This window comes from Drosophila serrata, unplaced genomic scaffold (genome assembly GCF_035046125.1).
Source record: "Drosophila serrata isolate PLE 108 unplaced genomic scaffold, ASM3504612v1 contig_276, whole genome shotgun sequence".
Classification (NCBI taxonomy): domain Eukaryota; kingdom Metazoa; phylum Arthropoda; class Insecta; order Diptera; family Drosophilidae; genus Drosophila; species Drosophila serrata.
This window is the reverse complement of record NW_028257174.1, coordinates 3,462,800-3,486,711: the sequence shown is the minus strand read 5'-3', so window position 1 is coordinate 3,486,711 and position 23,912 is coordinate 3,462,800. Positions and strand designations below refer to the sequence as shown.

The 23,912-nt window shown below is 35.0% G+C and overlaps 2 protein-coding genes across 3 annotated transcripts in view; one reads left to right on the top strand and one right to left on the bottom strand.

Moving 5' to 3' along the window:
* Positions 1–23,912, bottom strand: part of LOC110180521 (uncharacterized) — a 104,871-nt gene that overhangs the window by 36,611 nt on the left and 44,348 nt on the right. For both annotated transcript variants that reach the window (XM_086835553.1, XM_086835554.1), the window contains 2 exons: positions 21,745–21,818; positions 237–288 (listed from right to left, as the gene is read on the bottom strand). The gene's annotated coding sequence lies outside the window, so the exon portion shown is untranslated. The remainder of the gene's footprint in view (positions 1–236; positions 289–21,744; positions 21,819–23,912) is intronic.
* Positions 13,347–14,173, top strand: LOC110180522 (uncharacterized). The gene is made up of 2 exons (XM_020948191.2): positions 13,347–13,713; positions 13,784–14,173. Exons 1-2 carry the CDS (start codon positions 13,619–13,621, stop codon positions 14,016–14,018), a joined length of 330 nt encoding a protein of 109 aa, XP_020803850.1. The 5' UTR covers positions 13,347–13,618; the 3' UTR covers positions 14,019–14,173.

Sequence of the window (23,912 nt, the reverse complement as noted above, 5' to 3'; positions counted from 1 at the left end):
TTCCCTCACTCTACTTTTTTTTTTTGCACTATTCCCCCAATGATTTTTCCCCCGCTTTTCTCTCTGGGGTTTTTCCCTCAGCTCAGCGGGGTGTCAGCAGACATTCATTTCGGTTTATAGGTAAAGCCCTGCCCAGCCCTGCCATGCCCATAGTCAAACCCAACTGAGCTGGAAAGCAATTTGGTTTAGGGCCTGCGCCTTTTATAAATGCATTTCACACTCTATTTTGCACTCACCATTTAAATTGTGGACATGGAATATGGTACCAGGCTGCAGCTCCTGTTTCAACTGCAAAAAAATAGAAAAGAAAAGAAATTGATAGGTTTCAATAGAAGATAGATAGGGGGATACATGGCAAAAGGGTTTAGAGAGGAATGATGTGACAAGGCGAAAAGGTTTAAGATTGAATGTGGATATTGCATTTGTTGAAACCATAAACTTGAGACTTTTTCTGAAAGAGATTCTTGAGGTTGCCAAAGAGTATTTTTTAAGTTTTATTTTGTACATTAAATTAAGTGTAGATTGAATTAGCTTTAAAAGCAAATTTTTATGAAGTTTCTTGCTTAATTTTAAAACATATTATTTAGTTCTCTAAAATCTAGAGACTTCCAGTATAAATCGAATCTTGTTTTAACCACCTTGATCTTCATTTGATAATATATATATATTATAATTTCCCACTCTATTTTCTGGTTGATAGCTCCTAAAATTAATTGTACATTGAACTTCGTATTAAAGCAATTTTTATGAAGTTTCTTGCTTAACTTTGAAACGTATCATTAAGTTTTCTAAGCTCTAAACTTCCTCTATAAAACAAATCTTGTTTTTAACCCCTTGATCTTCACCTAAATATATGTATATATCTTATAATTTTACAATCTATTTTACTGTTGATAATAAATAATTAATAAATTTAATTGAAGATTGAAATAGGTTTTAAAGCAAATTTTTATTTAGTTTTTGTTATTAATATTCAAACCCATAATTAAGTTATATAAAATTTATAAACTTTCTGTATAAATCAAATCTTTATATAACTCCCTTGATCTTCTTAAAAATTTCCTATTCTATTTTACATTTGATAATTCATTAAATTAATTGTAGATTGAAATGGGTTTTAAGGAAATTTTCATTTAGTTTATGTACTTGCCTCCCAAAACACATAATTAAGTTATCTAAAATCTAGAGACTTCCTAAATAAATCAAATCTTTACATAACTCCCTTGATCTTCACCTGAATAAATGTATATTTCTTTTAATTTCTCACTCTATTTTATGGTTGATAATTTATAAAACTAATTGTAGATTGACTTCGGTTTAGTTTAGGTTTTAGTTTTTGTACTTGACTTCCAAAACCCATAATTAAGTTATCTAAAATCTAGAGACTTCCTGTATAAATTAAAACTTGATCTTTACCTTTACATATATCATATAATTTTCCCACTCTATTTCTTTATAGTTGACCTTCCCAGTGCACTTAGCATGCCCATCACGTGTAGCCCGCTTTACCACCTGATACAGGTGTCAAATAAAAAAAACCAAGGAAAAAAAAGACTGGGCGTGGGCGGGCATTCGAATGAGCATCTTTTCTGTCTGTCTGTCTCCAGAAAAAAATAAAACTTCAACTCATTATTTAAATTTTTCTTCATTTTTTTTTGTTCATGACCCAGAAACGGAGAACGATCTCCAGTTCGAGTTCCCTTTTTCCGCCAGTCAAGTTGGTCGTGAAACGTGGAGACATGGAAACGTGAAGTGTACGTGCGGTCATCTGTCATGATTCTCAGTCACTTGGCCTACAAAAAAAAATATAAAAGGAGGGGAAAACATTGAGAGGGGGAGTGCCCACAGTTGGCGGTTCTTTTCTGCGGTCTTAGCCAGGTCCAAAGCAAGTCCAAGCCAAGTCCATTGTCTATGTGCGTGAGCTTTGCTTAAATGTCAATTATTTCACGCTTATTAGATTTTTGATGGCCTTCATCACGAGACAACGATGATGATGATGATGATGATGCGAGAAAGCAGCCAAAAAAGTATCTAGATATATATATATATCTTTAAGATACTCCACATATATTACCAAGTGTCTCTGGGACACGTAAAAGTAAAAATAAGAGTAATGTCTGTCTCACTTTTTATGGCCTTTTAATGTGATCTTTATTTCGTGTGTGTGACAAAGATCTTTTTACCCATCCCAGAAAGAGATAGCTTTAGTGAGAGAAAGAGAGAGAAAAAAGAGATAGTTGACAATAGTTTTCGCCCCGTCTAGACGACGAAAATAATGTTTGAATGAATGGAAACTGAATTGGAACAAGAGTGGGTCACCCAATCACACTCAGTTGCGTGTGAATCTCTCTCCATTTCTCTCAACTGAAGAGATCTCTTGAGGAAACTTCAGACTCAAGATCAAGATCAAGTTCAATATTTGATTTAAAAGCTTTCAAAATCGTAAGAAAAATATTGAAAGAGCGTGAGAATTTCCAGATTATTGCGACCTCTTTGGGGTTAGGGAAAACCTCTTTCTCTGTGTCAGGTGATAAAAACTTAAAGTTATGATCATTTATTTTCATGATCATAAATGGGAGAACATCAAGTGCTTGGCCCGAATGAACGTGGGAAATCTTCTAAAAACAAAAACTTTCACCACCATCAAATTCTATATAATATTTTCCAGAGTTTTTTGAATCTGTTAAAAAAAAATCTGTTATAGATTAGTTAAGATGTGTACTTCCTCAACACTTTTCGGCTCAATTTCCCCTCTTTTCACTGTCCAAGAGAGACTGAGAAAGAAAATTTCAACAATAAACTAAAAAAAAAATCCAGATCTGGACAGCAGACTTTTCCCCCCTCTTGAAGGAGGGAAAAGCGGGGCTATATAACTTTGTTCCGCCAACGTAACGACATTTCGTACGACCTCATTTCCAAAGTCGTAATAATTTCATGAAAAACGCAGCAACGTCGACTGCATTTTCGGTTTTTCTTTATATATATATATATATATTTTTTTTTTTTTTTTGGAAAAAAAGAAGAAGCGGGGTGAGGAAAGGGAAATGTTGCTGGTAATGTGCCAGTAAAAGGTATTTTAACGCTGGAATGCCTCCTTGGGGGGCTTCTTCCCGGGAAATGTCGGAAAATGAGTCGTCGGCGGAGTTTTTCTCGTCGGCTGCTTTGTCATGAAAAATAACTTTGCTTCGTTGAAATGACAGTCACGATTTTTTGCTCTTTTCGTGTGTCTTCTTTTTAGTTTTTTTTTTTTTTTTTTGTCTTATTTTTTATATTTTTTGGTAACTCCTCTTGGCCAGTGTTTTTCCTTTTGCCCGCTTGCCCCCTTGTAAAGTGTCAGCCTCACAGGTTGTCTCCGTTTTTTTTTTATATTATGATTTCCATTATTCATGCTAGATTTACCCCCTTTTTTTGTGACAGTGTAACAGACTAAATGAAAGATGATGAATTTATTAAAATTCCCCATGTCTCCTAGCAGCGTTGTCTGGCCAACTATTATGGCCAAAAAATGTCATTTATTTGAAAGGGAAAAATATTTAATAAACTTTATTATCTGTCTCTTGTCTCTTTATTCTTAAATTTTTGTTTATGTTGTATTATTTCTAATTTATTCATAAGCTTTTCCCACATTACATTGCTTCAGGTGTCATAATTATTTGACTCTCATTTTCATTATGCCAAAATAAACACAAATACAAAACAGAAACAAAACCTTTATTTGATTTTATATTTTCCATTTGGAAATTAATGTTTACTTGAGCTTAGATATAATGTCATTTAAATGCATAATAAATATGTTTATTATTTGGTTAAAGGTTTTGCTTATGTATTTTATTTTGAATTTATTTTCTGTTCCCTTTCCATTGTTCCTAATCCGTAATCCCTGACTGAAATATGACTTAAGATTGACAAAGTTTACATATTTCATCATAATTTTCCGCAGTCTCTGAAAAAAAACAAGAAGCAATGGAAAACTTTGTTCCGTTTCCGTTTCTGTTTTGTGTCCTTGCTTGATGCTCTGTTTTTGTTGTTGCAACATTTTCCATATATTTTTCCGTACTTTTTCCCGTATTTTCCGTACAATGTGGAAATTCTTTTGAAACAACTTTTTCGCCCATGGCCTCTTCGCTCGGTAAACTGCGGCGGCTAATAAAGAATGTAAATGGAGCAAATTGCTTGGCCGAAAGGTGAAATTTCATAAATTTCGTGAAAGGGAAACGAATGGAATGTCCGCGGGGCGGAACGCCGGAAAAGCGCCGCATGGGAGGGGGGTTTATGTAGGGAAAGCACATGAAGAAAACTCATCGCGCGTCGGAACTTTGTTCGAACAAAAACTTGGCCAACAATCGTAAAAATTGCGCTGTGTCATTAATCTGAAGACCGAAAACCAGGGACCAGGACCAGGGAGGGGACAAAGTCCAAATCGACGCCCCAAGGTTCGGGTTTCCAGTTCCACCTGCCACGGAGGAGGATTTCCCGAGCCACGCCCCCTTTAGCCGTTATAAAAGCGTTTAGCCTTAATTGTTTAATGCCAAACAAAACAAACACTCTGAAAAAAGGTAACCTTATTTTTAGAGAAGGATTAGGATGAGCAGGAGGATGAGAGAGAGTTCCTCATTCGATCGATGGATTCTCTATTTTTATATATTTATTCAGATTAATTTTATATAAATAAATAAATTTTGTTGTAAATGTACTATTTGTTGTACTATGGCTTATATTTTATTTTGAAAACTTTAAAGGGGTTTTTCAAAAGTCACAAACGGTTGTTAAATGTAGAGGATCAGTAAGTATAAGTGAGCAGTAAGTAACTCTAAACATTAAGTAAATATGATAACTAAGTATCAATGACCAGTACGTAATTATGATCAGTAACGAATATTAAGTAACTATGATCAGTAATTAACTGTGATCATTAATTAACTCTGATCAGTAATTATCTTTGACCAGAAAGTAACTCTGAACAGTAAGTAACTCTGAGCAGTAAGTATCTATGATCAGTAATTATGTATATATGATCAGTTACTAACTTTGAACACTAATAAACAATGACTTGCAACTTTTGTAACACAACACATTCCTAAGACTTGGCCGGCAGCAGTCACTTCGTTCCGGGGATGTTAGAACTAGTTGGGAATTATATGCATGTGCCAGATTTGTTGTGGAACAAATTTAAGAGCAAACTTATATGTAATTTTACAAGTATATAAGTCGGAGCATGGCGAATCGGTGGACTATATATATTCACATATATAGCTGTCATAGGAACAATCGGAAAATTTAAAGAAAAAGTAATATAACTTTTGCAGTTTTTAACAAATTTTCATCAAGTTTAATATATAGCCATAAAATATTATTATAGAATTGTGTACAATTTTATGAAAGTCGGACTACTTTATCATTTAGCTGTCATACAAACGATCATTAACAAGAAAGGAAGCTAACTTCGGCACGCCGAAGTTTATATACCCTTGCAGATAGAACTTCTATGAATAAAAAACCATACAATATAAATGATATATATTTGTGTTAAAAAACAATGAAGTAATACCTGCTTTCATTTCATTCACCTATACATATTATATTTGCAGTTTTACATTCACAGATTTGCATTTTTCCTCTACATCAAACGATCGTTTGTATGGCACCTATATGATATAGTCTTCCGATTTTTATGAAATTTGCCACAAAATTTAAGACTTATATAAAATGGTTATACCTCAAATTTGATGAAAATCAGCTGAAAACTAAAAAAGTTATAAATTTAATTGTATTAATTTCTCGATCGTTCCTATGGGAGCTATATGATATAGTAGTCAGATTTTCATAAAATTTTATGAAAAATTGTAGAGTATAGTAAAATGGCTATATCTCAAATTTGATCCAATTCTATTGAAAACTGAAAAAGTTAAAAAAATTTTTGTAAAAATTTTCCGATCATTCCTATGGCAGCTATATGATATAGTCGTCCGATCCGGCCCGTTCCGACATATATACGAGTGAGAGTATATAGAAGACTAACTGCAAAGTTTCATTTAGATAGCTTCAAAACTGAGAGACTAGTTTGCGTAGAAACGGACAGACGGACAGACGGACAGACGGACAGACGGACGGACGGACAGACGGACAGACGGACAGACGGACAGACGGACAGACGGACATGGCTAGATCGACTCGGCTGTTGATCCTGATCAAAAATATATATACTTTATATAGTCGGAGGTGCCTCCTTCACTGCGTTGCAAACTTCTGACTGAAATTATAATACCCTGCAAGGGTATAAAAATAGAGGAAAATTGCAAAACAGTGAATTAAATGAAAGCAGGCATTACTTTATTGTTTATAATTTATATTGTATTAATTCCTAGTGATCGAATTTGAATCTACAAGGGTATACAAACTTCTAACGTGCCGTAGTTAGCTTTCTTTCTTGTTTTATATTTCCTTTCAATTTGCTTTCCCTAAATTTTTCTTTGCCAGCGCTAAAGGTTATTGCTTTTGTTCAAATTGTTGTTCCTGCTGATGTTTCCTCAGGTTTAAATAACTTTTCCCTCCTTTTTTTTTGTTCATCGTAAAAAATCAAAATCGAAAATGAAAACCAAACGAAAAACGAAAAAAAGCAGACTCCAAATCAAGTCCAACGGCAGCTTCTGTGAAACGCTTTTTAATGACCGAAATATTAAAATAAAAGGTGATACCTTTCCGCAATTTCCCCACCTTTATCGCCTCACCTCGCTCCTCCCCCTCTTTTTTTCCGCTTCGAGTAATTTGAATGCTGTTCATGCGGCCTTTTGTTTATGGTCAAATATAAATTTCTCGCTTCCCCCTTTTTTTTATATTTTTTTATAACTGGAAGCAGCAGCAGCAGCAGAAAGTCTTATGACACTTTTCATTTTGGACCCTTCGGGGCTTTTGCTTTCTTTAATGAAAAATTAAATTAATGAACGCACATTTGTGTGCTGCCCCAACACACACACACACACATTTTCTTGTGCAAACTTTTTGGCAAGGAAATTAATTTGGCAATTGCAATAAAACTTTTGCAGCAGATTTGGCCCATTATTCTTGGCTAAGGAGGAGTAAGGATGGCGGATGGAGAAGGAGTATCCCCAGCATGTCCTGCTTATAACCAAAGCCATTAAATAAATTAGTCAAATTCCCCGAAACGACGAAAGTTGCTCCTTTTTTTTTTCTTGGGCCAGGTAACCTAATCCTCCCCCCGCTCCCAACCTAATTGGCTGCCAGGATCCAATTTCCGAACAAAAACTTGCTGGGAAACAGATTGAATGCCAGAAATCGGGGCGCCGAGCCTGTGCAATGAGCAATAATTGCACTTTGACACGATGAGGACCCTTAGACTCTGTGCTCTCTTACACACACAAAATCCAACCCCGATGAAGAACAATGGGGACGCCCTCTAACTCCCTCCCTCCCTCCGGACACACTAATAAATCCTTGTCACAATATCCTTTTGTTTTGCCATCTTTTTTCACTTGAGCAGCAGCAGCGAATGCAGGCGAAGGGACAGGACATTCGTAGAGGGGGAGAAAACAGATCCTGGGGCGGGCATCATCATCCTTTTTGAATTTACAGCGCAATAATTCAAAACACATTCGCTGACTGACAGGCACAAGGAGAGATATACCAAGGGGAGAACAGAGAGAGAGAGAGAGATAAACAGAGAGCAAGACAGAGATAGAGATAGAGAGAAAGACAGAGATAGAGAGCGAGAGAGATTTGGGGTGGACCTAGAGCAGCAGACTCAATGATAAAGGTCCTGTCGACACGCAACATCAGCATCATTGAAAGGACTCTAGCATATGCTTCAATATGATTCAAATTAATCAGCTCAATTAATATTTATGACAAAACCATAAATAAACAGTAAGAAATCATAAATTAATATTAAAATATATTAAATACAGCCTCAAGTTGATCAAAATACATATAAATTTTCAGTTTGAGCAGCAAATGAAGCCAAAAAGTCCAAGTGATAGCCATACTGTATGATCCTTAAAGGACACCGGGGGCAGTGCTAATAAATTTTGCCAGTTATTTATGCTAACAAACATTGCTGAATAATTCAGGGAATGCACAATTGCAGGAGCAGCAGGAGAAGGAGGAGGACTAGGAGCAGGACTATAAGGAAAAACAGGAGCAGCAGGAGCAGGACTAGCAGCACCATGGCAGTTGGAAAATTTAACAATATAAACGCCACATTTCAAATGGCTTGACTTCTCACAAGGGGCAGAGATGCAGAGAGTGAAAGAGAGGCTGGGAATGCAAGTGAATCTCGTTCACTTGCACTCGGTGTATCCTTCAGATACCTCCAATTCCCTCTCCCCCCCTAAAACATATCTCCCCACCCCAGTACATCTTTTGGAGAATCACTTTTAGGATACTTGAACTTTTTCCCTCTCTCTCTATCTCATTTTGTCTTGTATCTTTAAGTGCACACAAGAAAAAAAAAATAAGAGAAGAGGAATATATATATATGTTTATATATCTCTAAATGTATCTACACACGCCCCTCTCTGCCTGCTGCTTGTGTGCTTAATTCCATTTTCATTTTCATTTGCAGAGGACAACACAGGAAGCGGGCGAGGCGTCTATGGGTTTTGTTTGAGTTTTCAAAAAACAAGAAGGAGCAGAATGAGCAGAATGAGCTGGAAAAAGCATGAAAAGCAGGCTGACGCTGGCACACATTACTCCCGATTTTGAATCGGATCCCTGTGCCACACACTCTGCACATTTTCACATTTCCACTTTTCCGCTTTTTCCCAGGCCTTGTGAACTCACACATCTCTCGTTGTTGTTGTTGTTTTGCCGCCTCGGGAAATGGGTCAAACTCATTTAATTGGCAGCAGAAAAAAATATAAATAAATAAAAAAGCAGTCAAGAAAATGGTGCATTTGCGAGTTGAAAGCTATATCGGTGATCGTCATTGACATATATGGGAGAATTCAATTAAATTCTATAAAGTAAAATATATATATTTAAATAAAATGTGCAGTCTGTGTGGGCTAAAGTTTATTAAAATCTAAATCTACAGTATATCAAGAACTTAAAAAACATCCTGTAAAGCCATTTTGAAACTTCTTTTAAGGACTCTTCTTAAAACCTACCCAAAACTCATCGTACTTAAAGGTATATACAATGAATTGCTATATTTTGTATCAGATAATGTTTTTAAGAACCACAATGCTTCAAAATTAATGATTAAACCCTTTTAAAAAGAAACTTCTTAAAACCAAAACTCTCTCAAGACCCTTATTAGAAATAATATAGGACAAGAAATAAATCTAACTTTGGAAAGCCGAAGTTTATATGAATTTCCAGTTTAAAATTGGATAAGGATATTGGCATTTTAAATATACATAACTAAGCCAAAAATGCATTAATTTTAATTCGGAAAGCTGTCCTATGCTAGTTTCTATTAGGTTAATAAATCTGCATACTGAATTTAAATTTTTAAAAAATTAAATTATTTTGCAATTTTTTTTGCCATTTTTTACGATGTAACCCCTTAAAATTTTTTTGGAAAATTTTGAAAAAATTATTTTTTATCGGACATGGCTAGATCGACTCGCCTTTTCATGCTGATCAAGAATATATATGATTTATAGGGTCGCAAATGACTCCTTCACTAAGTTTTAAGCTTCTGACTATAATTATGTTACCTTGTAAATGTATAAAAACAATAGATGTTAAGCTTACAAAAATCGAAACCCCTAACTAAAATTATGCTAAAAAGACCTCTTGGAAGCTCTCAAAATACTCTTTTTAAATCCCATCTAGAATCTCTCCTCAAAATCCATTTAAAAACCTTCTTAAAACTTGTATCTAATCTTTAGGAAACTAAAAGTAATCTAACGTTTTTTTATAACATGTATATAACCTTTTAAAACTTATAAATAATCGGGATTTGTATATCAATTAATTAAATCAAAGCCAAATATAGTAAACGAATGTAATAAATAATACTCGTAGTTAAAATTTGTTGAAAAACAGTCTCTTAATTTAATCAAACACTTAAAAATCACACCAAAAAGCACATCAAAAACTACAGAAACCCCTCTTAAAACCCCTTTACAATATCCCCCCAAAAAAACCCTTTTAAAACCCCTTCTAGAAGCCCCCTCTAAAAACCCCTCTAGAAGCCCCCTCTAGAAACCCCTCTAGAAGCCCCCTCTATAAGCCCCCCCTTTCTAAATATTCTTTACTCATTTTATGACGTGGTAATGCCTTATGAATGCTTATCCCCCACCCTAACCCAAAACAAGGGGATTACACCCTAATGTCACCATAGCCTTCTCCCAATCCCTGCCAGCTGGGATCTGTTAGCAAAGACCCCAAAGACCCCGAAACTCGAAGTCCCCCAAGATCTAAGTTCCCAGTTCCTGCCCTTCGTAAATCACAGCGAGGTGTGAAATTAAAAATAGTTTTTCTGACATCTAAATGCGATTGTCAGTCAACTCCTCGATGGCAAAAGGCGTGTGGGCGCCTACGAAAATGAATTTATGACAGCATAGTGAAATATATTTATATATGAATATAAATGAACAAGCCATCATTCAATTGGATTTTGGATACGGATTCCGAAGCGTGCTCAGACTATAGTTAAGGAGTGTGGGAGAAAAGTAGGAGAGTGTATAGGGGGAGTGTGTAGGGGAGTGTAGTACAGTCCACTCCCTCAAAAATACACTGCCCACATTCAGGCATCAGCATCTGTAGCCATCAGATGAGTTTGAGTCATAACTACTGCCACTTCCGCCTCCGAGGAGAGTTCAAGAAACTCCACAAAAAAAAAAACCAGCCAGAGATTTGTGAGTTGATTTTGAGGTTGATGCCTTGACTTGGCAGGGCCCGCGGGGGCATTGAAAGCGTTTTAATTTTCTTTATCTTTTGGCTACACACTTGGGCGATCTCAGATTTTGTACTCAGCCTCCAAAGCACACACAAAAATATATACACACACACACACACACCCGGGGTCACTTTGATCGCTCTTTGAACCTGGAACCAGGTGGAGATTAACTCCGATTGCTTTAGGGGTTTATTTTTTGTCTAAGGTTGCTCTTTTTTCGGTTCGTTTTGTCATCTTTTCTGATCTTTTCTAGTCTTTTCTGATCTTTTCTGGTTTTTTCTGATCTTTCAGGTTTAAAATCTTTACGTTTTTAGCTTAGTGAAGTCAACTTTGTTAGATTTGATTATTGAAAAGGGTTTAGGAACTCCAAAAGCATAAGGAAATTGTTATAATTTTCTAAGGATGTGTTAAGGAACTCTAAATATATAAGAAAGTTGTTATAATTTTCAAAGATTTGTGTTTAAGGATGTGTTTAGGAATATATATCTCTGAATATATATCACAATATTGTCCTACCTTCTTGCTAAGTTTCCTTATTATTTATATTATAATATTTTCATATTTAACTCTCCAGTAACCTCTTGTACTTTTTATATTTTCCTATATATGATATTTAACCCTCTAGTTCCGTCTAATACTCTCTCTATTTTCTATATCTTTCCCTATATATAATATCCAGCCTTATCCACACATTGCCTGATTCGTTTTCCTATATGATGTCACCTTTTTCCCTGGCAGCCTTAATCCCTCTCTGCTGGCTTTAGTCAACCATCGATCACTCATCTATTCATTGAGGGCGACAGTAAAAATTGCCACAAAAAAGTACAATAACAATATACAATGACATATATATAAAAAAAAACTATTTACAACAAAATAAATCAGGTAACAACAAGTGGGGAGGGGGAAGGGAGGATTAAAATTAAAATCCCCCTTCGAGTACCATTCCCCCCTTTGGTTTCACTTGATAATTGACTTGGGCTTAACGCAATTAACAATGGCAGGGAGCAAAAAAAAAATTATAAACAAATCAATGAGTGTGAGAGAGAAGTAGAAAAAATAATACAACAACTACAAAAAATCTCAAAAATAATGAATAATCAACGGCTGAGGTTGGATTGCAAATTCAATAACCCAACATGGGGCCATAAATATATATATATATATAGAAACATGAATATAAATACGAGAGATGGTGGTAATCCTCTGAAGGTTCACTCTGGCGGAAAGCGCCGCTCAAACTAACCATGAAAATCATCAAATAATCGACCTGGCCGCCCACTTCCGGCTAGTTGAATATATCTTTTTTTGGAATATTCTGGGAGATGTGCTCATCATTATAATCATTCAGTATCGCAGCTACGATCATCGGTCAGATCGGTCATCAGTCAGTAGTAAGTAGTAGCAAAAGTGGACATGGCCACAGGTCTAGGCTTAATCGTTGGCACATTTCATGGATGAGCAACTACCACGAGCAACAAAATTAAGCACAGCAATTAGGCAGATTCGTCAGCTAGTCAGAAAGAGAGAGAGAGTTAAGGCTGAAGAATACCCTGTACTTAAAAAAAAAAAATTGGAATTGGGTATTTTTCAGGAAAAGAATAAATAAACAAGAAAAGGAAACTAAGTTCCGGAAGCCCAAGTTAATACAACCTTTAAATTTGCAATTTTAATATTAGTATACTATCTAATCGATCATAACTAAACATAAAATATTTGCTTTGAATAGTTATTTATAGAGATTTTCATGACACATTTTTTACCACAAATCAAAGCTTAAAATACTGATAACTTTGCCAAAAAAGGATATATTTTAATTCGGAAAGCTGTTCTATCCTAGTTTTTATCAGGTTTATAAATCTGCATACTCCATTTAAATTTTACAAATTTTAAAATTTTTATCATTTTTTTTTTTAAATTTTAATGATTTAACCGCTTATAAAATTTTGAAAAAAATTGTCCAAATTTTTTTTCCCTCTTAGATGGCTAGATTGATTTGGGTGTTCATGCTGATCAAGAATATATATGATTTATAGGGTCGGAAATGATTATTTCACTGCTTTTGAAGCTCCTAACTAAACTTATAATACCCTGGCAGTTTAATTATTATTAAAGTATTTATTATAGAAAGAACTTCATGGAAGAAAGAAAAAATCTTTTTTCCTCTTTATTTATTTTGTTTCTGTAATTTTATATGTTTTTATAATAAAAATATATACTTTGGTGACATGAAATATAGGAATAAATATAAATTAAACACTCCAACAGTCTCAACAGAAATATATGACATCAAATATTGCTTAAATAATTTACAAACTTTACTTCTTTACATCATAAACATAAAACCCATAAACCCAAGCAACTCCAGGGTATCTACAGCTTATTAATTAGCTGATAAAAACAATAGAATGGAATGGAATAAAGATGAGCATTAGGTTTGGGGCATTTAAAGTGTAGAGTTCGTGATTTGCGTTTTAGATCTAGTAATATTTGAATAATCTCTCTGAAAAACTTCAATAGCAATTTCCTTTAAGGTTTTCAGTCTTAGATCTAGTAATCTTTGAAAAAACTCTCTGAACAAATTCAATAGCAATTTCCTGTAAGGTTTTCAGTGTTTGCTTACTTTCTAACGTTGGCATACCAATTCATACATATATATAATATATATTCATAAAATTTCAAGTTTTTTTCTAAAAACAACAAAATTTATTGTTAGTGTTTTAGTGTAAAGTCTGACTAATTTTTCCTCAAAATATGTCTTTGATCCTTTGTCTGGTCCTAGCCATTCTGGCTATTCTCGTGGGCTTTGTCTTTGGGAAGCTAAGGCGAATGCTGCTGGCCATAAACATGTGAGTGATTCGTTATAGATTTATAAGATTTTCTTTTCCTTAAAGCAAGTGCTTTTTAATATTCTTTTAGGAGAGAAAGAAACCGTTTGGCTTCGATACCCGTTGCTCCGCTACTCGTTTATCCTGAGGCCTATGAACCCTTGGAGGAATCATGCTGGCTCAAGGACATTCGTTCTCACCTCCGTTATGTGGCACAATATGGTCACTTACCGCCGGCTGTGGATGAGGACACTATGCCGGAGGAGATGGAAATGCTGGAGGAACTCTTTCAAACAGGTCAAATACCCAATTTAAATGCATCGTAGTTTTCCTCCGACATAGGACCCGTTCGAGACTAGAATTGCTCAGATGGTGAGGAAGGAAGAAGGAACCTTCCCTATCCATCATAATCATAAATTTCTTGGCCTGTATTAAATCGAAAGCGTAATAATCATTTCGTGGATTTTCCCCGCCCCCCTAATAGCATTTTAATTGCTTAGAATAGGACGAGACTTTGTCCTTGTATTTGATTTTCCTTGCCTCAAATTAACATCAATTTCTGGTTGAACAGGATGTGGGCCATTATCCTGCGAGTGCTTCAGCTAGGACATTGCCTGACAAGCCAGCATTAAGTGCGTGGGGGGTATATAACCTAGGCTTTCTTGGTTTCAAGGAAACGAAGAGGTCAGTACCCTTTTTTAAGTTGAAGGGAAGCAAGAAGCTTGAACCTCCTTCGAAGTAACCTCTATACTTATACTTTGATTTAATTATCCTTCAAAATATAGTTACCCCACACTGCATAGGGTATCACAAGGATATGGAGGCACGACTCCCTAGGGAGCAGCTCCTTGGGACAGGACCAAGTAGCTCTGGCAAACGAGGGGAATTGACATGTAACTGTTTGTCACACAAAATTAGCGTCGGGCGTCGAGTGCCGAGTGTCGGCAACATCATTTATCAATGTATCAATTGTTGGGAGGACGACAGGCAAACAATAAAAACAAAGCTACTAGGAAAAGTGGAAAAGCAGGAAAAGAGGCTGTAGGGAGGGGAAAAACAGAAGGCAAGGCCATCACGCTCGAAAAAAAAAGTCAGACAAGACGAGGGTTGACAATTGCCAATTGGAGTTGGAATTTGAGAGTCAAAATCAAAATCGAAATCGGAAGACATGCACCATGTTGATGTGGAAATTCTTTTCCAAGATATTTTCTTTCTTTCCTGCTTGAGTGAGGATAATTAGTTAGGGATTTGACAAGAGGGTTGCATCCTTCAGAAGAACAAATTGTATAAACAGATTTTTTTCGTGTATTAGAAACTTATTAGTAAAGGCAAAATGTGTCTCTAAGTTAAGCAGATTGTTGAACTGGAAAAAGGTTTACAAATAGCAAAAGTTCTCTTAAGTTTAAGCAGTTTATTTCACTTTTACTTCCAACTTAAAAGCAGCTTTAATATAACTCAAAAACCTGACACATGGCAGGTATTTCCCTAACAATTATTATAGTTTAAAATCTAGTTTATATATATACATTTATTTATGCCCTGGGCAACCGCACAAATGCCCACAATTTCACTGACAGAGAGCCATCATAAATCTGTCATAACCATAGATACTGGACCAAAGTCAAGTGATCACTTTGTCAGAGCTCTTCTTCTCTCTATATATATTTATATATACATATATTGCAGCCATTCTCCCCAAAACTCATTTAACTGACATTTCAATGACATTTTATCACACTTTACTTTACTTTACTTTAGGTTTACTCTATGCTGCTTTTCAGTGTTTATAGTTTTTAGTTTTTTTTTTTCGAATTTTTATGGCTGACACACGCGTTGCCCTGCATATTTGAAGAGCTGACCCCATCATATATATATTGTATATATATAACATCATCCTTCGTAGAGCCATCATTATTATTATCTTCACCCACATTGGAATGCATTTGCGTTTCGTTTCACATTATTTTTCTGTATTTATATTTTTCGACACGCTCAGAGTTTATTAAACGCTGCCCTTGGCTCATTGGCTGACTGACTGAATAACTGAATGACTGACTGACTGAGTGGGGAATCGTATTCATGTTTGGCTTTCAATTTGGCTTCGATTAAGCAGGGACTGTGAGTCAATATTTACCCCACGTTTGGCAACCGAAGGTCGCTTCTTGGCCCCGAGTCAAGTCAAAGACAAGAGCCAGACCCCCCGAATTCCGCCGAATTTGTCGCCTTTTCGAAGCACTCTCATTCATAATAATAATCAGGCATAATTATTATTTTTGTTTGGTTTTAAGCCACGGTAATTACTACCACTAACCAAAAGTTTCCAAAAAGACTTATATATATGCATTTGTTGGATGTTTTGCACAGATTTGTATTTAATTAGTGGTCACTGCACGGTTGCCATGTTAGGTGATATCTATGTATATATAGAAATATTTTCCAGCCACTAAATAGATTTTTATTGATGGTTTAGAGTGTTGTACATATTGAATATATGTGTATTTTATATAGAAATACCATCCATCAGCTGCGCAAAAATGTGTCAATAGGTTTCTGTTCCTTTTTTTTTTAGCAGTTTGAAAAATATTTGCTAAATTACCACCAAATTAAATTGAATTTAAAAGGGAAAAATATTTGCAAAATAAATCAACTGAAATGTAACAAGAGTGCATGGGTTTCTATATTATTTTCATGTTATCGATTTTTAAGCTATCAATAAAAATACATGAATATATAATACATATATTTATACCCTGGCAGGGTATTATAAAAAATGATAACTTTTAAGGGTTTTAACATATTTTTATCTTATTTGATTCAAATCTATCTTTTATTATTATAGAATATTGTATTTAGTTTTATGAAAATCGATATAACTGGCATAGACTTGCAACTTTTGTAACACAACACATTTCTGAGACTTGGTCGGCAACAGTCACTTCGTTCCGGGGATGTTAGAACCAGTTGGGAATCATATGCATGTGCGAGATTTGTTTTAGAACAAATTAAAGAGTAAGCTATTTGCATGAAACTATGAAGTTATTTTTCTATATAATTTTACTAGTACATAAGTCGGAGCATGGCGAATCGGTGGACTATATATATACATATATATATAGCTGATATAGGAACGATCGGATAATTTTAAGAAAACATATAACATTTCCTGTTTTTAAGAGATTTTCATTAAATTTGATACATAGCTATTATAAATTAATCTACAATTTTGTGTTAAATTTTTATGAAAATAGTAAATAATATTTACTAAATAATATATATTGTATTAAACTCCCTTCAAGTAAGCCATAAAACATAGCCATTGTTTTTAAAATTTCATTACAAATTTCCATTCAATGTTATCGATAGACAACTGAAGCGATAAACCGATTGTTTTCGCTTCATAATTTCAACACTCATCGATGGCGACACGACACCCATTGAACGAGGTGTGTGGGGAAAAGGGGGAACTAAACAAAATCGAAACAAATCTCGTAAAACTCCACTTGACACTTGTCCCCATCGAGTGGGCGGGGGGGGCCTGTCTCTGTCTCTTGTCTCCTATACCCCTCTCACTCTCTCCCTCTCTCTCTCTTCATTGCTGGTAAAGAGGAGGGGATTCCCATGGTGCGTTTGACGTTTGCTGCTGACATGTCAGCAAAATTTTAACTGGCAATTTGCAGCAGAGCCCGCGACAGATAGCTCCTGTGTGCCGCCATTCCCTAGTTTTTCCCCGGCATTTTCATTCTCGCACGTAGACCGTCCAGACAGATGGTTAAGGGGAGAGAGAGAGGGGGGGGGGGGTGGGTGGAAAAAGAGGGGGTGGCAGATTATAAAGGGGGGTAACAGCCAGACAGAAGGACAAAAAGACAGTTGGACTGCCATTTCCCCCACTCCCTTGACAATTTCCCAGAGCGTGTCTGTCTGTCTACGGCTTTTCCCCCCACCGCTTTCCCTGCCTGGTTTCCCTGCCTGCTTTCCCTGATTCCTGCTGTTGTTGTTGCCTGCTACATGGCACAATATGTTGCCATGTCTGATGTCTGGGCTTTACCTATACATATATATCCATATATATATCCCTTCTATAGCCTTGCCACTTGAGTTTTGTGCTTTTGTTCAATTGTTATTCAAGTATCCCTGCCCTGTTATTTCTTGCAGTGTATTTGTGCGCGAGCATTTTTGGTAATGGTGTCAAAATAATTTGGATTTGTCATTTATTTGAACTGCCTCACACACACACACCCCCTCAATTGAAGGTGAAACACAAACTGGCTTACGGGTCAGAAATGGTCAGAAATGGTCAAAAAATATGGGGTTAAAATAGACTTAGGGTTCTTTGAGAGGGAAAAAAAAGGTTTATATAGCATTAATTACTTGTTTTTCTATTACCATAATTGAAACTCAAATGGATCTAGGGAAAAAATGTAGCCTAAAAGGTCTGAAAAGGTAGCCAGAGTTTCTAATTGATTTTGACTTTAAGCTAAAGCATTTTTTAAAACATATCTGTGATATGTGAGAGGGTTTTTATTAACTTAACTTAACTTAAATAACTTGTAAACTATTTATTTAGCTGCCTTTTTACTCTTTAATTTATAAAATTTTTGTGGAATATTTTTCCCCCTGTAAATACTATATTTCCTACAAAATATCTCCTCTTCCCTAACCTTGCATTCAATTTGCATTGACTATATTTGTTTTTTTTGTGAGCAGCTTTTACTGATTTATGAGATCATCTCTGATTGTGTTGTCCTAGTTTTGGAGCATTCTCCAGGATTCTCCAGGCCTCAAGGGATATGGCCTTTTGTCTTGCCTGGAATTTATTTCGAGCCTTGTGTTCGATAGTTCTTTCATAAATCATTGCCTCTGTGTTAGGTTCTTTGCTTGTTTTCTACATATTTTTCTGGACAACAAAAAAACCAAATCTCTGATTGATGAAGGAGCCAGTGAGAGGGAGCTAAAACAGGAGCATGAATCGCTTAAATGTCACTTTGCAGCCCTCACGCCTCCCTCATCATCATCATCATCATCATCATTTTGCCTTTGTTTGTTTGCTAATAGCTTGTTAGCCATTTCAAAAACAATTTTCTTACTTACACATTCCAGTAACAGCAGCAACAACAATGGCATAAACAACAACATTAGACAGCAACATGTGTAGCCCATAACTTCCACTGGGCTCCCCTCCTGACTCTGCCTCTGAATGTCCTTTTTCTGCTCTGTCATAATTCAAGGCAAGGAAAACAACAAACGAAAAAGGACGACGACGATGAGGAAAAAGAAAATGTGAGTGGGGAGGAAAACCCCTACAAACTGGCTGAATTAGAAGGGGGGAAAACACACACACTCAGACACATATTGACAGGTCCTGTCATAAATTAAACAGGTAACAAGCTGCCGAATCTGGCTTTAAATTATCAGCTCTTTGCTCTAAAAGAATATTAATCATACGCCGTGTGGCCCCAGATGATCGATCACTATCGGTTTCAATCATAGCCTTAGTAATCTTAAATTAATATATATTTAACATAGATTTTTACTGTTTTTTAACAAAACAAAACTCTGACAGCTGTGTAAATGATATCCTTGCTAGTCCTTTTGCCTTTGCTTAACTTGAATTTTTTTCTTGCTGCTAATATATCATGACAAAAGAAGGGTTGCCCAGGGACCCCCTTTTCCTTATTTATACTGAAAAAGCCGGGCTGTTACATTTTCCCCCCCTCAAAAACGCTTTGTTTTGTTTTCATTTTTGTGTTTTTTTTGCACAAACTTTTGTCGCAAGTTTGCCTTTGTCGCCTTTTGTCTCGCTTATTCAACCCTTTTTTTCATGTTTTTTGTTTTGTTTTTTAGGAACACATCCGGTGCTGAAATACTTTATACTTTCGCTGCTGTGTCCATGTGTTAATGGCAAATTAAAATTCACTTAACAACATTCCCACTTTAGTTTCTAATTTGAAATTTCATTTCAACACTGCAGAGAAGTGCTCTCTGTCTCTCGTTTTTTATTCAAATGCCCAAAAATCCTCGTTAAAAATTTATGAGCCAGAGCCACAAAAGCCGCAGACACCGCTCATGCAATTTGCATCCTGTGGGTGAAGGACCATTTCCTCCTTTTCCGAGAGGTTTCCAAGGGGAGCTTTTCTTTTTTTTTTTTTTTTTTTGAAGGGAGAGTAAAGAGAGCGGGGTGGAGTTGTCAATAATAAATAAGGAATGCGACTGAAGAGAGCAACAATATTGAGAGGAGATAAATACAAGGCCTAGATGCTCTTTAAACTTTATAGAAAAGTTGGTTAAGATATATAATTCATATTAGAATTAAAAAGAAATATATAAAGGAGTTTATCTTTGAAGAAGTAGTCAAGAAATTACCTAAAAATACAATCTAAAATACAGTTTAACCTAAATTTCCTGATCTATTTAAGACATATCTTGAACAAATAATGAAAAACTTCTTAATTCTCAATCGAAAAAGAGAGTATGCAAAGTAATGCAGACCAGAGTCCTTGTGTCCTGAGCACTTCATATTTCCTTGTCCTCTGGGAAGTCTGGGAATCTTAAAAGCTTCTGTTCCACCTTTACATTCAGCCACATCCATGTGCTTCCCCTCCTCGGACATTCTCCAAGGATATACCCACCAGGAGAAGGCTTTGCTCAATTGAAATCAATTAAAAATCAATCAACTCAAATGTAGTGAAAAACAATTTTTAATTGAAAAGTGGAAGCAAAAGCAGAAGCAGAAAAGTCCTGGACTGGACGAAGCTCACCTGGTGGCAACTGGGTGTGCTGAGTGTTGAGTGCTCAATCCCAAAGTTCAAGTGGCTTCCAGAGGAGGAGAGGCACAAAAGGACATACGAACACAGGGACACAGGGACACAAGGACACACAGAGACTAAAGGAGAGGGCAAAGTGCATGAATATTTTATGAAGATAAATAAGGATAAAAACTTCAAACGACCACCAAAAGTGGTCGCTGCTTGAAAATGGGGCAAAAAGGGGTGTAAAATCGAAATCGAAGGAAACCTGAGATGGACACACTGGGCGTATGAGCAATGGGAATTTTCTACATTTCTGGCATTTTCATTTGCATTTGCAATGGCCCCAAAAATTCACCCAATTGAAATCAAAATCAAAAAGCAACCAGCTTCTACATTTGATTGCGTTCAACTTTTACACATACATATGCTATAAAACAAATAAAATAAAATAGTAGTTAAAAAACAGAAAATCGTAAGGGAGAAAGGGAAAAAGGGGGTTTTCCTGATTCCATTTGGAGCATGGACAACCGCTAATGGTGTCTGCGGCCAAGTTTGTAGGAAAAATAAGTTCTAGATTACCCTTTAATCTATCAGAAAGTAAGGTATAATAAGTACAGAGGGTAATAAGTAAAACTATTTTACATAATCTCTAAAAGTTTTCTTAGTTTTCATGCTTTTTAAAAGAGTTTTTCCTTACCAAACTTCATTTATTAAGCAAATTCCTGAACTATACATAGGAAATAATTATCTCCCAAGTATAAATAAATAAAGAAAAAGGCGTTACAACTCACAGTTCCTGTATTTACCTTCTTTTAATTACTTTTTCATTACAATTTTCTTAATTAAAAGTATTCCCTTTACTTGCAAACCTTCTAAGAGGTAACAAACATGTCCTTAGACCCACTTAAACCCCCCTTTAAAAACTTCGTTTAATGAACTTTTGGCCATCGCCTGCATTATGAGCCGAACAACAGCAACAACAACAAAAAACTAACAACAAACAAAACAACAAACAAACAAACCAACAAACCGACAAACAAACTGCAAACGGAATACCGGTTTGGAGGGGGGAAAAAAAAATAGAAAATAGAAGCCAAACTCATTTCAAAGCTATTAGTCGAAGTAGAAGGAAAAGTCCAGCAGAAAAACTATGCGTTGCACAAGGAAAAGAAGCGGAAAATAAGAAGAAAAGTGAACTGAAGAGAAAGAGCGAAAAAAAAAAACTAGAGAGAATAACAAGGATAATGCAAAGAACTGAAATTAGAAGTGTGAGTCTAACTTAATTACATAATCCTTAAAGACTCACCTTGCAAATTTAAGCTCGTTTTGAAGGCGTTAATCCCACATTTTAGATCCAATTGGAAATTCTAATATTAAAATCTGAAAAAGAGAAAAATTGAAAGTGTTAATTGGAAGAAGAAGTGAACTAAAAAGATTTTTTAAGTATTTAAAGTATTATACATTGTAAAGGGTAGTTTTATTTATATAATTGTATTGTATTATAATTGTAGTCAGAAGCTTAAAACTAAGTGAGGGACTCATTTCCGACCCTATAAATCTAATATTCTTTATCAGTATCAACAAGCGAATCTTACTAGCTTTCTCCGGGTAAAAAAACAAAAACAATTTGTCAGAAATTTCCCATTTCTTGAAAAACAAATAACAAAAAAAAAAAAAAAAAAAAAAAAAAAAAAAGGAAAGGAAACAAACAAGGAAAATAAATACTAAATGGGCTTATATTAGCTAGCTTAAAATCCTTTTTTTTTGAGCGGGTTTATGTTTGAAGAATAACTTTTGCAAAAATTATATACATTACTTGAAATATGTTATCTTTCTGTTATATAAAAGCATACCAATTGTTAAAAATTTGATTTAGAAATATAGATCAACTTATTTTAAAATATATTTTATATTGAGCAGTTTCGATCATCCCCATTGTTTCGTTCTTTGTTTAGTAAGTTGTGTTAAATAAACTATTTTCGGGAGTTAAGTATACTTTACTATAAACAAATAAATAACACCATATCCCCGCTCTTCATGATCATCACGGCTGTTAAAGAGAGCTTGGAAGACTTTTCGAGATCAAAGAGCAATAAGCTAGTCAACACGGCCAAGGGTATTATAATTAAACAATAATTTAATATAAACCATATTTCATGTATCTTGGCTTTTGTGGGCCATGTTTTGGTTTTAATTATTAAGAGATATTTTATTAACGTCTTACCTTAATTAAGAAAACCATAATTTGTATGGCTGCCACCTCCATTTGATCAAAGTCTTTTAACCACCAAGCACTGGATTAGTAATTTATATAAAAACACACAAAAAGAAGAAGAAGAAAACTAAACTTCCTCCAGCTAGGGCCTTGCTTAAGTACAAGACTTGAGAATCGCAGAGGAGAGCGCTCTAGGTACCAAGCCACCCTCCTATGCGATTCTCATATTTTCATGTATCTTGACTTTTGTGGGCCTTGTTTTGGTTTCAATTATCAAGAGATATTTTATTAACGTCTTACCTTAATTAAGAAAATCATAATTTGTATGGCTGCCACCTCCATTTGATTAAAGTCTGTTAACCACCAAGCACTAGATTAGTAATTTATATAAAAACACACAAAAAGAAGAAGAAGAAAACTAAACTTCCTCCAGCTAGGGCCTTGCTTAAGTACAAGACTTGAGAATCGCAGAGGAGAGCGCTCTAGGTACCAAGTCACCCTCCTATGCGATTCTCATAGCATTGAGCTTCTAAATATTAACAAGAACGAATCAAAATTAATGCCTTTTTGGCATAGTTATGAATTTTTTAAAATTTGGTTTGTCGACAAAATTTGCATATAAAAATGTAGTTAATATCGATTAAAAATGGTATTGCACCTTCAGCCAGAATCTTAAAAGAAAGTGAAGGAGTCATTTCCGACCCTATAAAGTATATATATTTCTGATCAGCGTGAAGAGGCGAATCTTTCTAGCCATCTTTGGCAGAAAACAATTTTTGAAAATTTTTTCAAAATTTTAGAAGGGGTGACTTCGTTAAAATTTAAAAAAAAATTAATGAAATTTTAAATTTTTTACAATTTTAATTTAAGTATGCAGATTAATTAACCTATTAAAAACTAGCATGGGAAAGCTTTCCGAATTGAAATTAATGCTTTTTGGCTAAGTTATGAGTTTTTATAGATTTGAAAAAAAAAATTGTCATATAAAAATATCGATAAATAGTTATACAAGTAATGGGATTACTTTAAGCGTACTTATTTCCGATTCGATCATATAATTTAATTGAAACTCCAAGATAATATAAGCTACGGCTTCCCGAAGTTAGTTTCCTTTCTGATTTTGTTTATTTCATTTTGTCTATTTTACCAAACAATTTTTTGATAATTTTCTTTATTGTTTAATTTTGGTTCTATAATTATCATTTTTAATCGATTATTTTTCTTATTTCATTATGTCTTGGATTTCTTTTTTGGCAAAC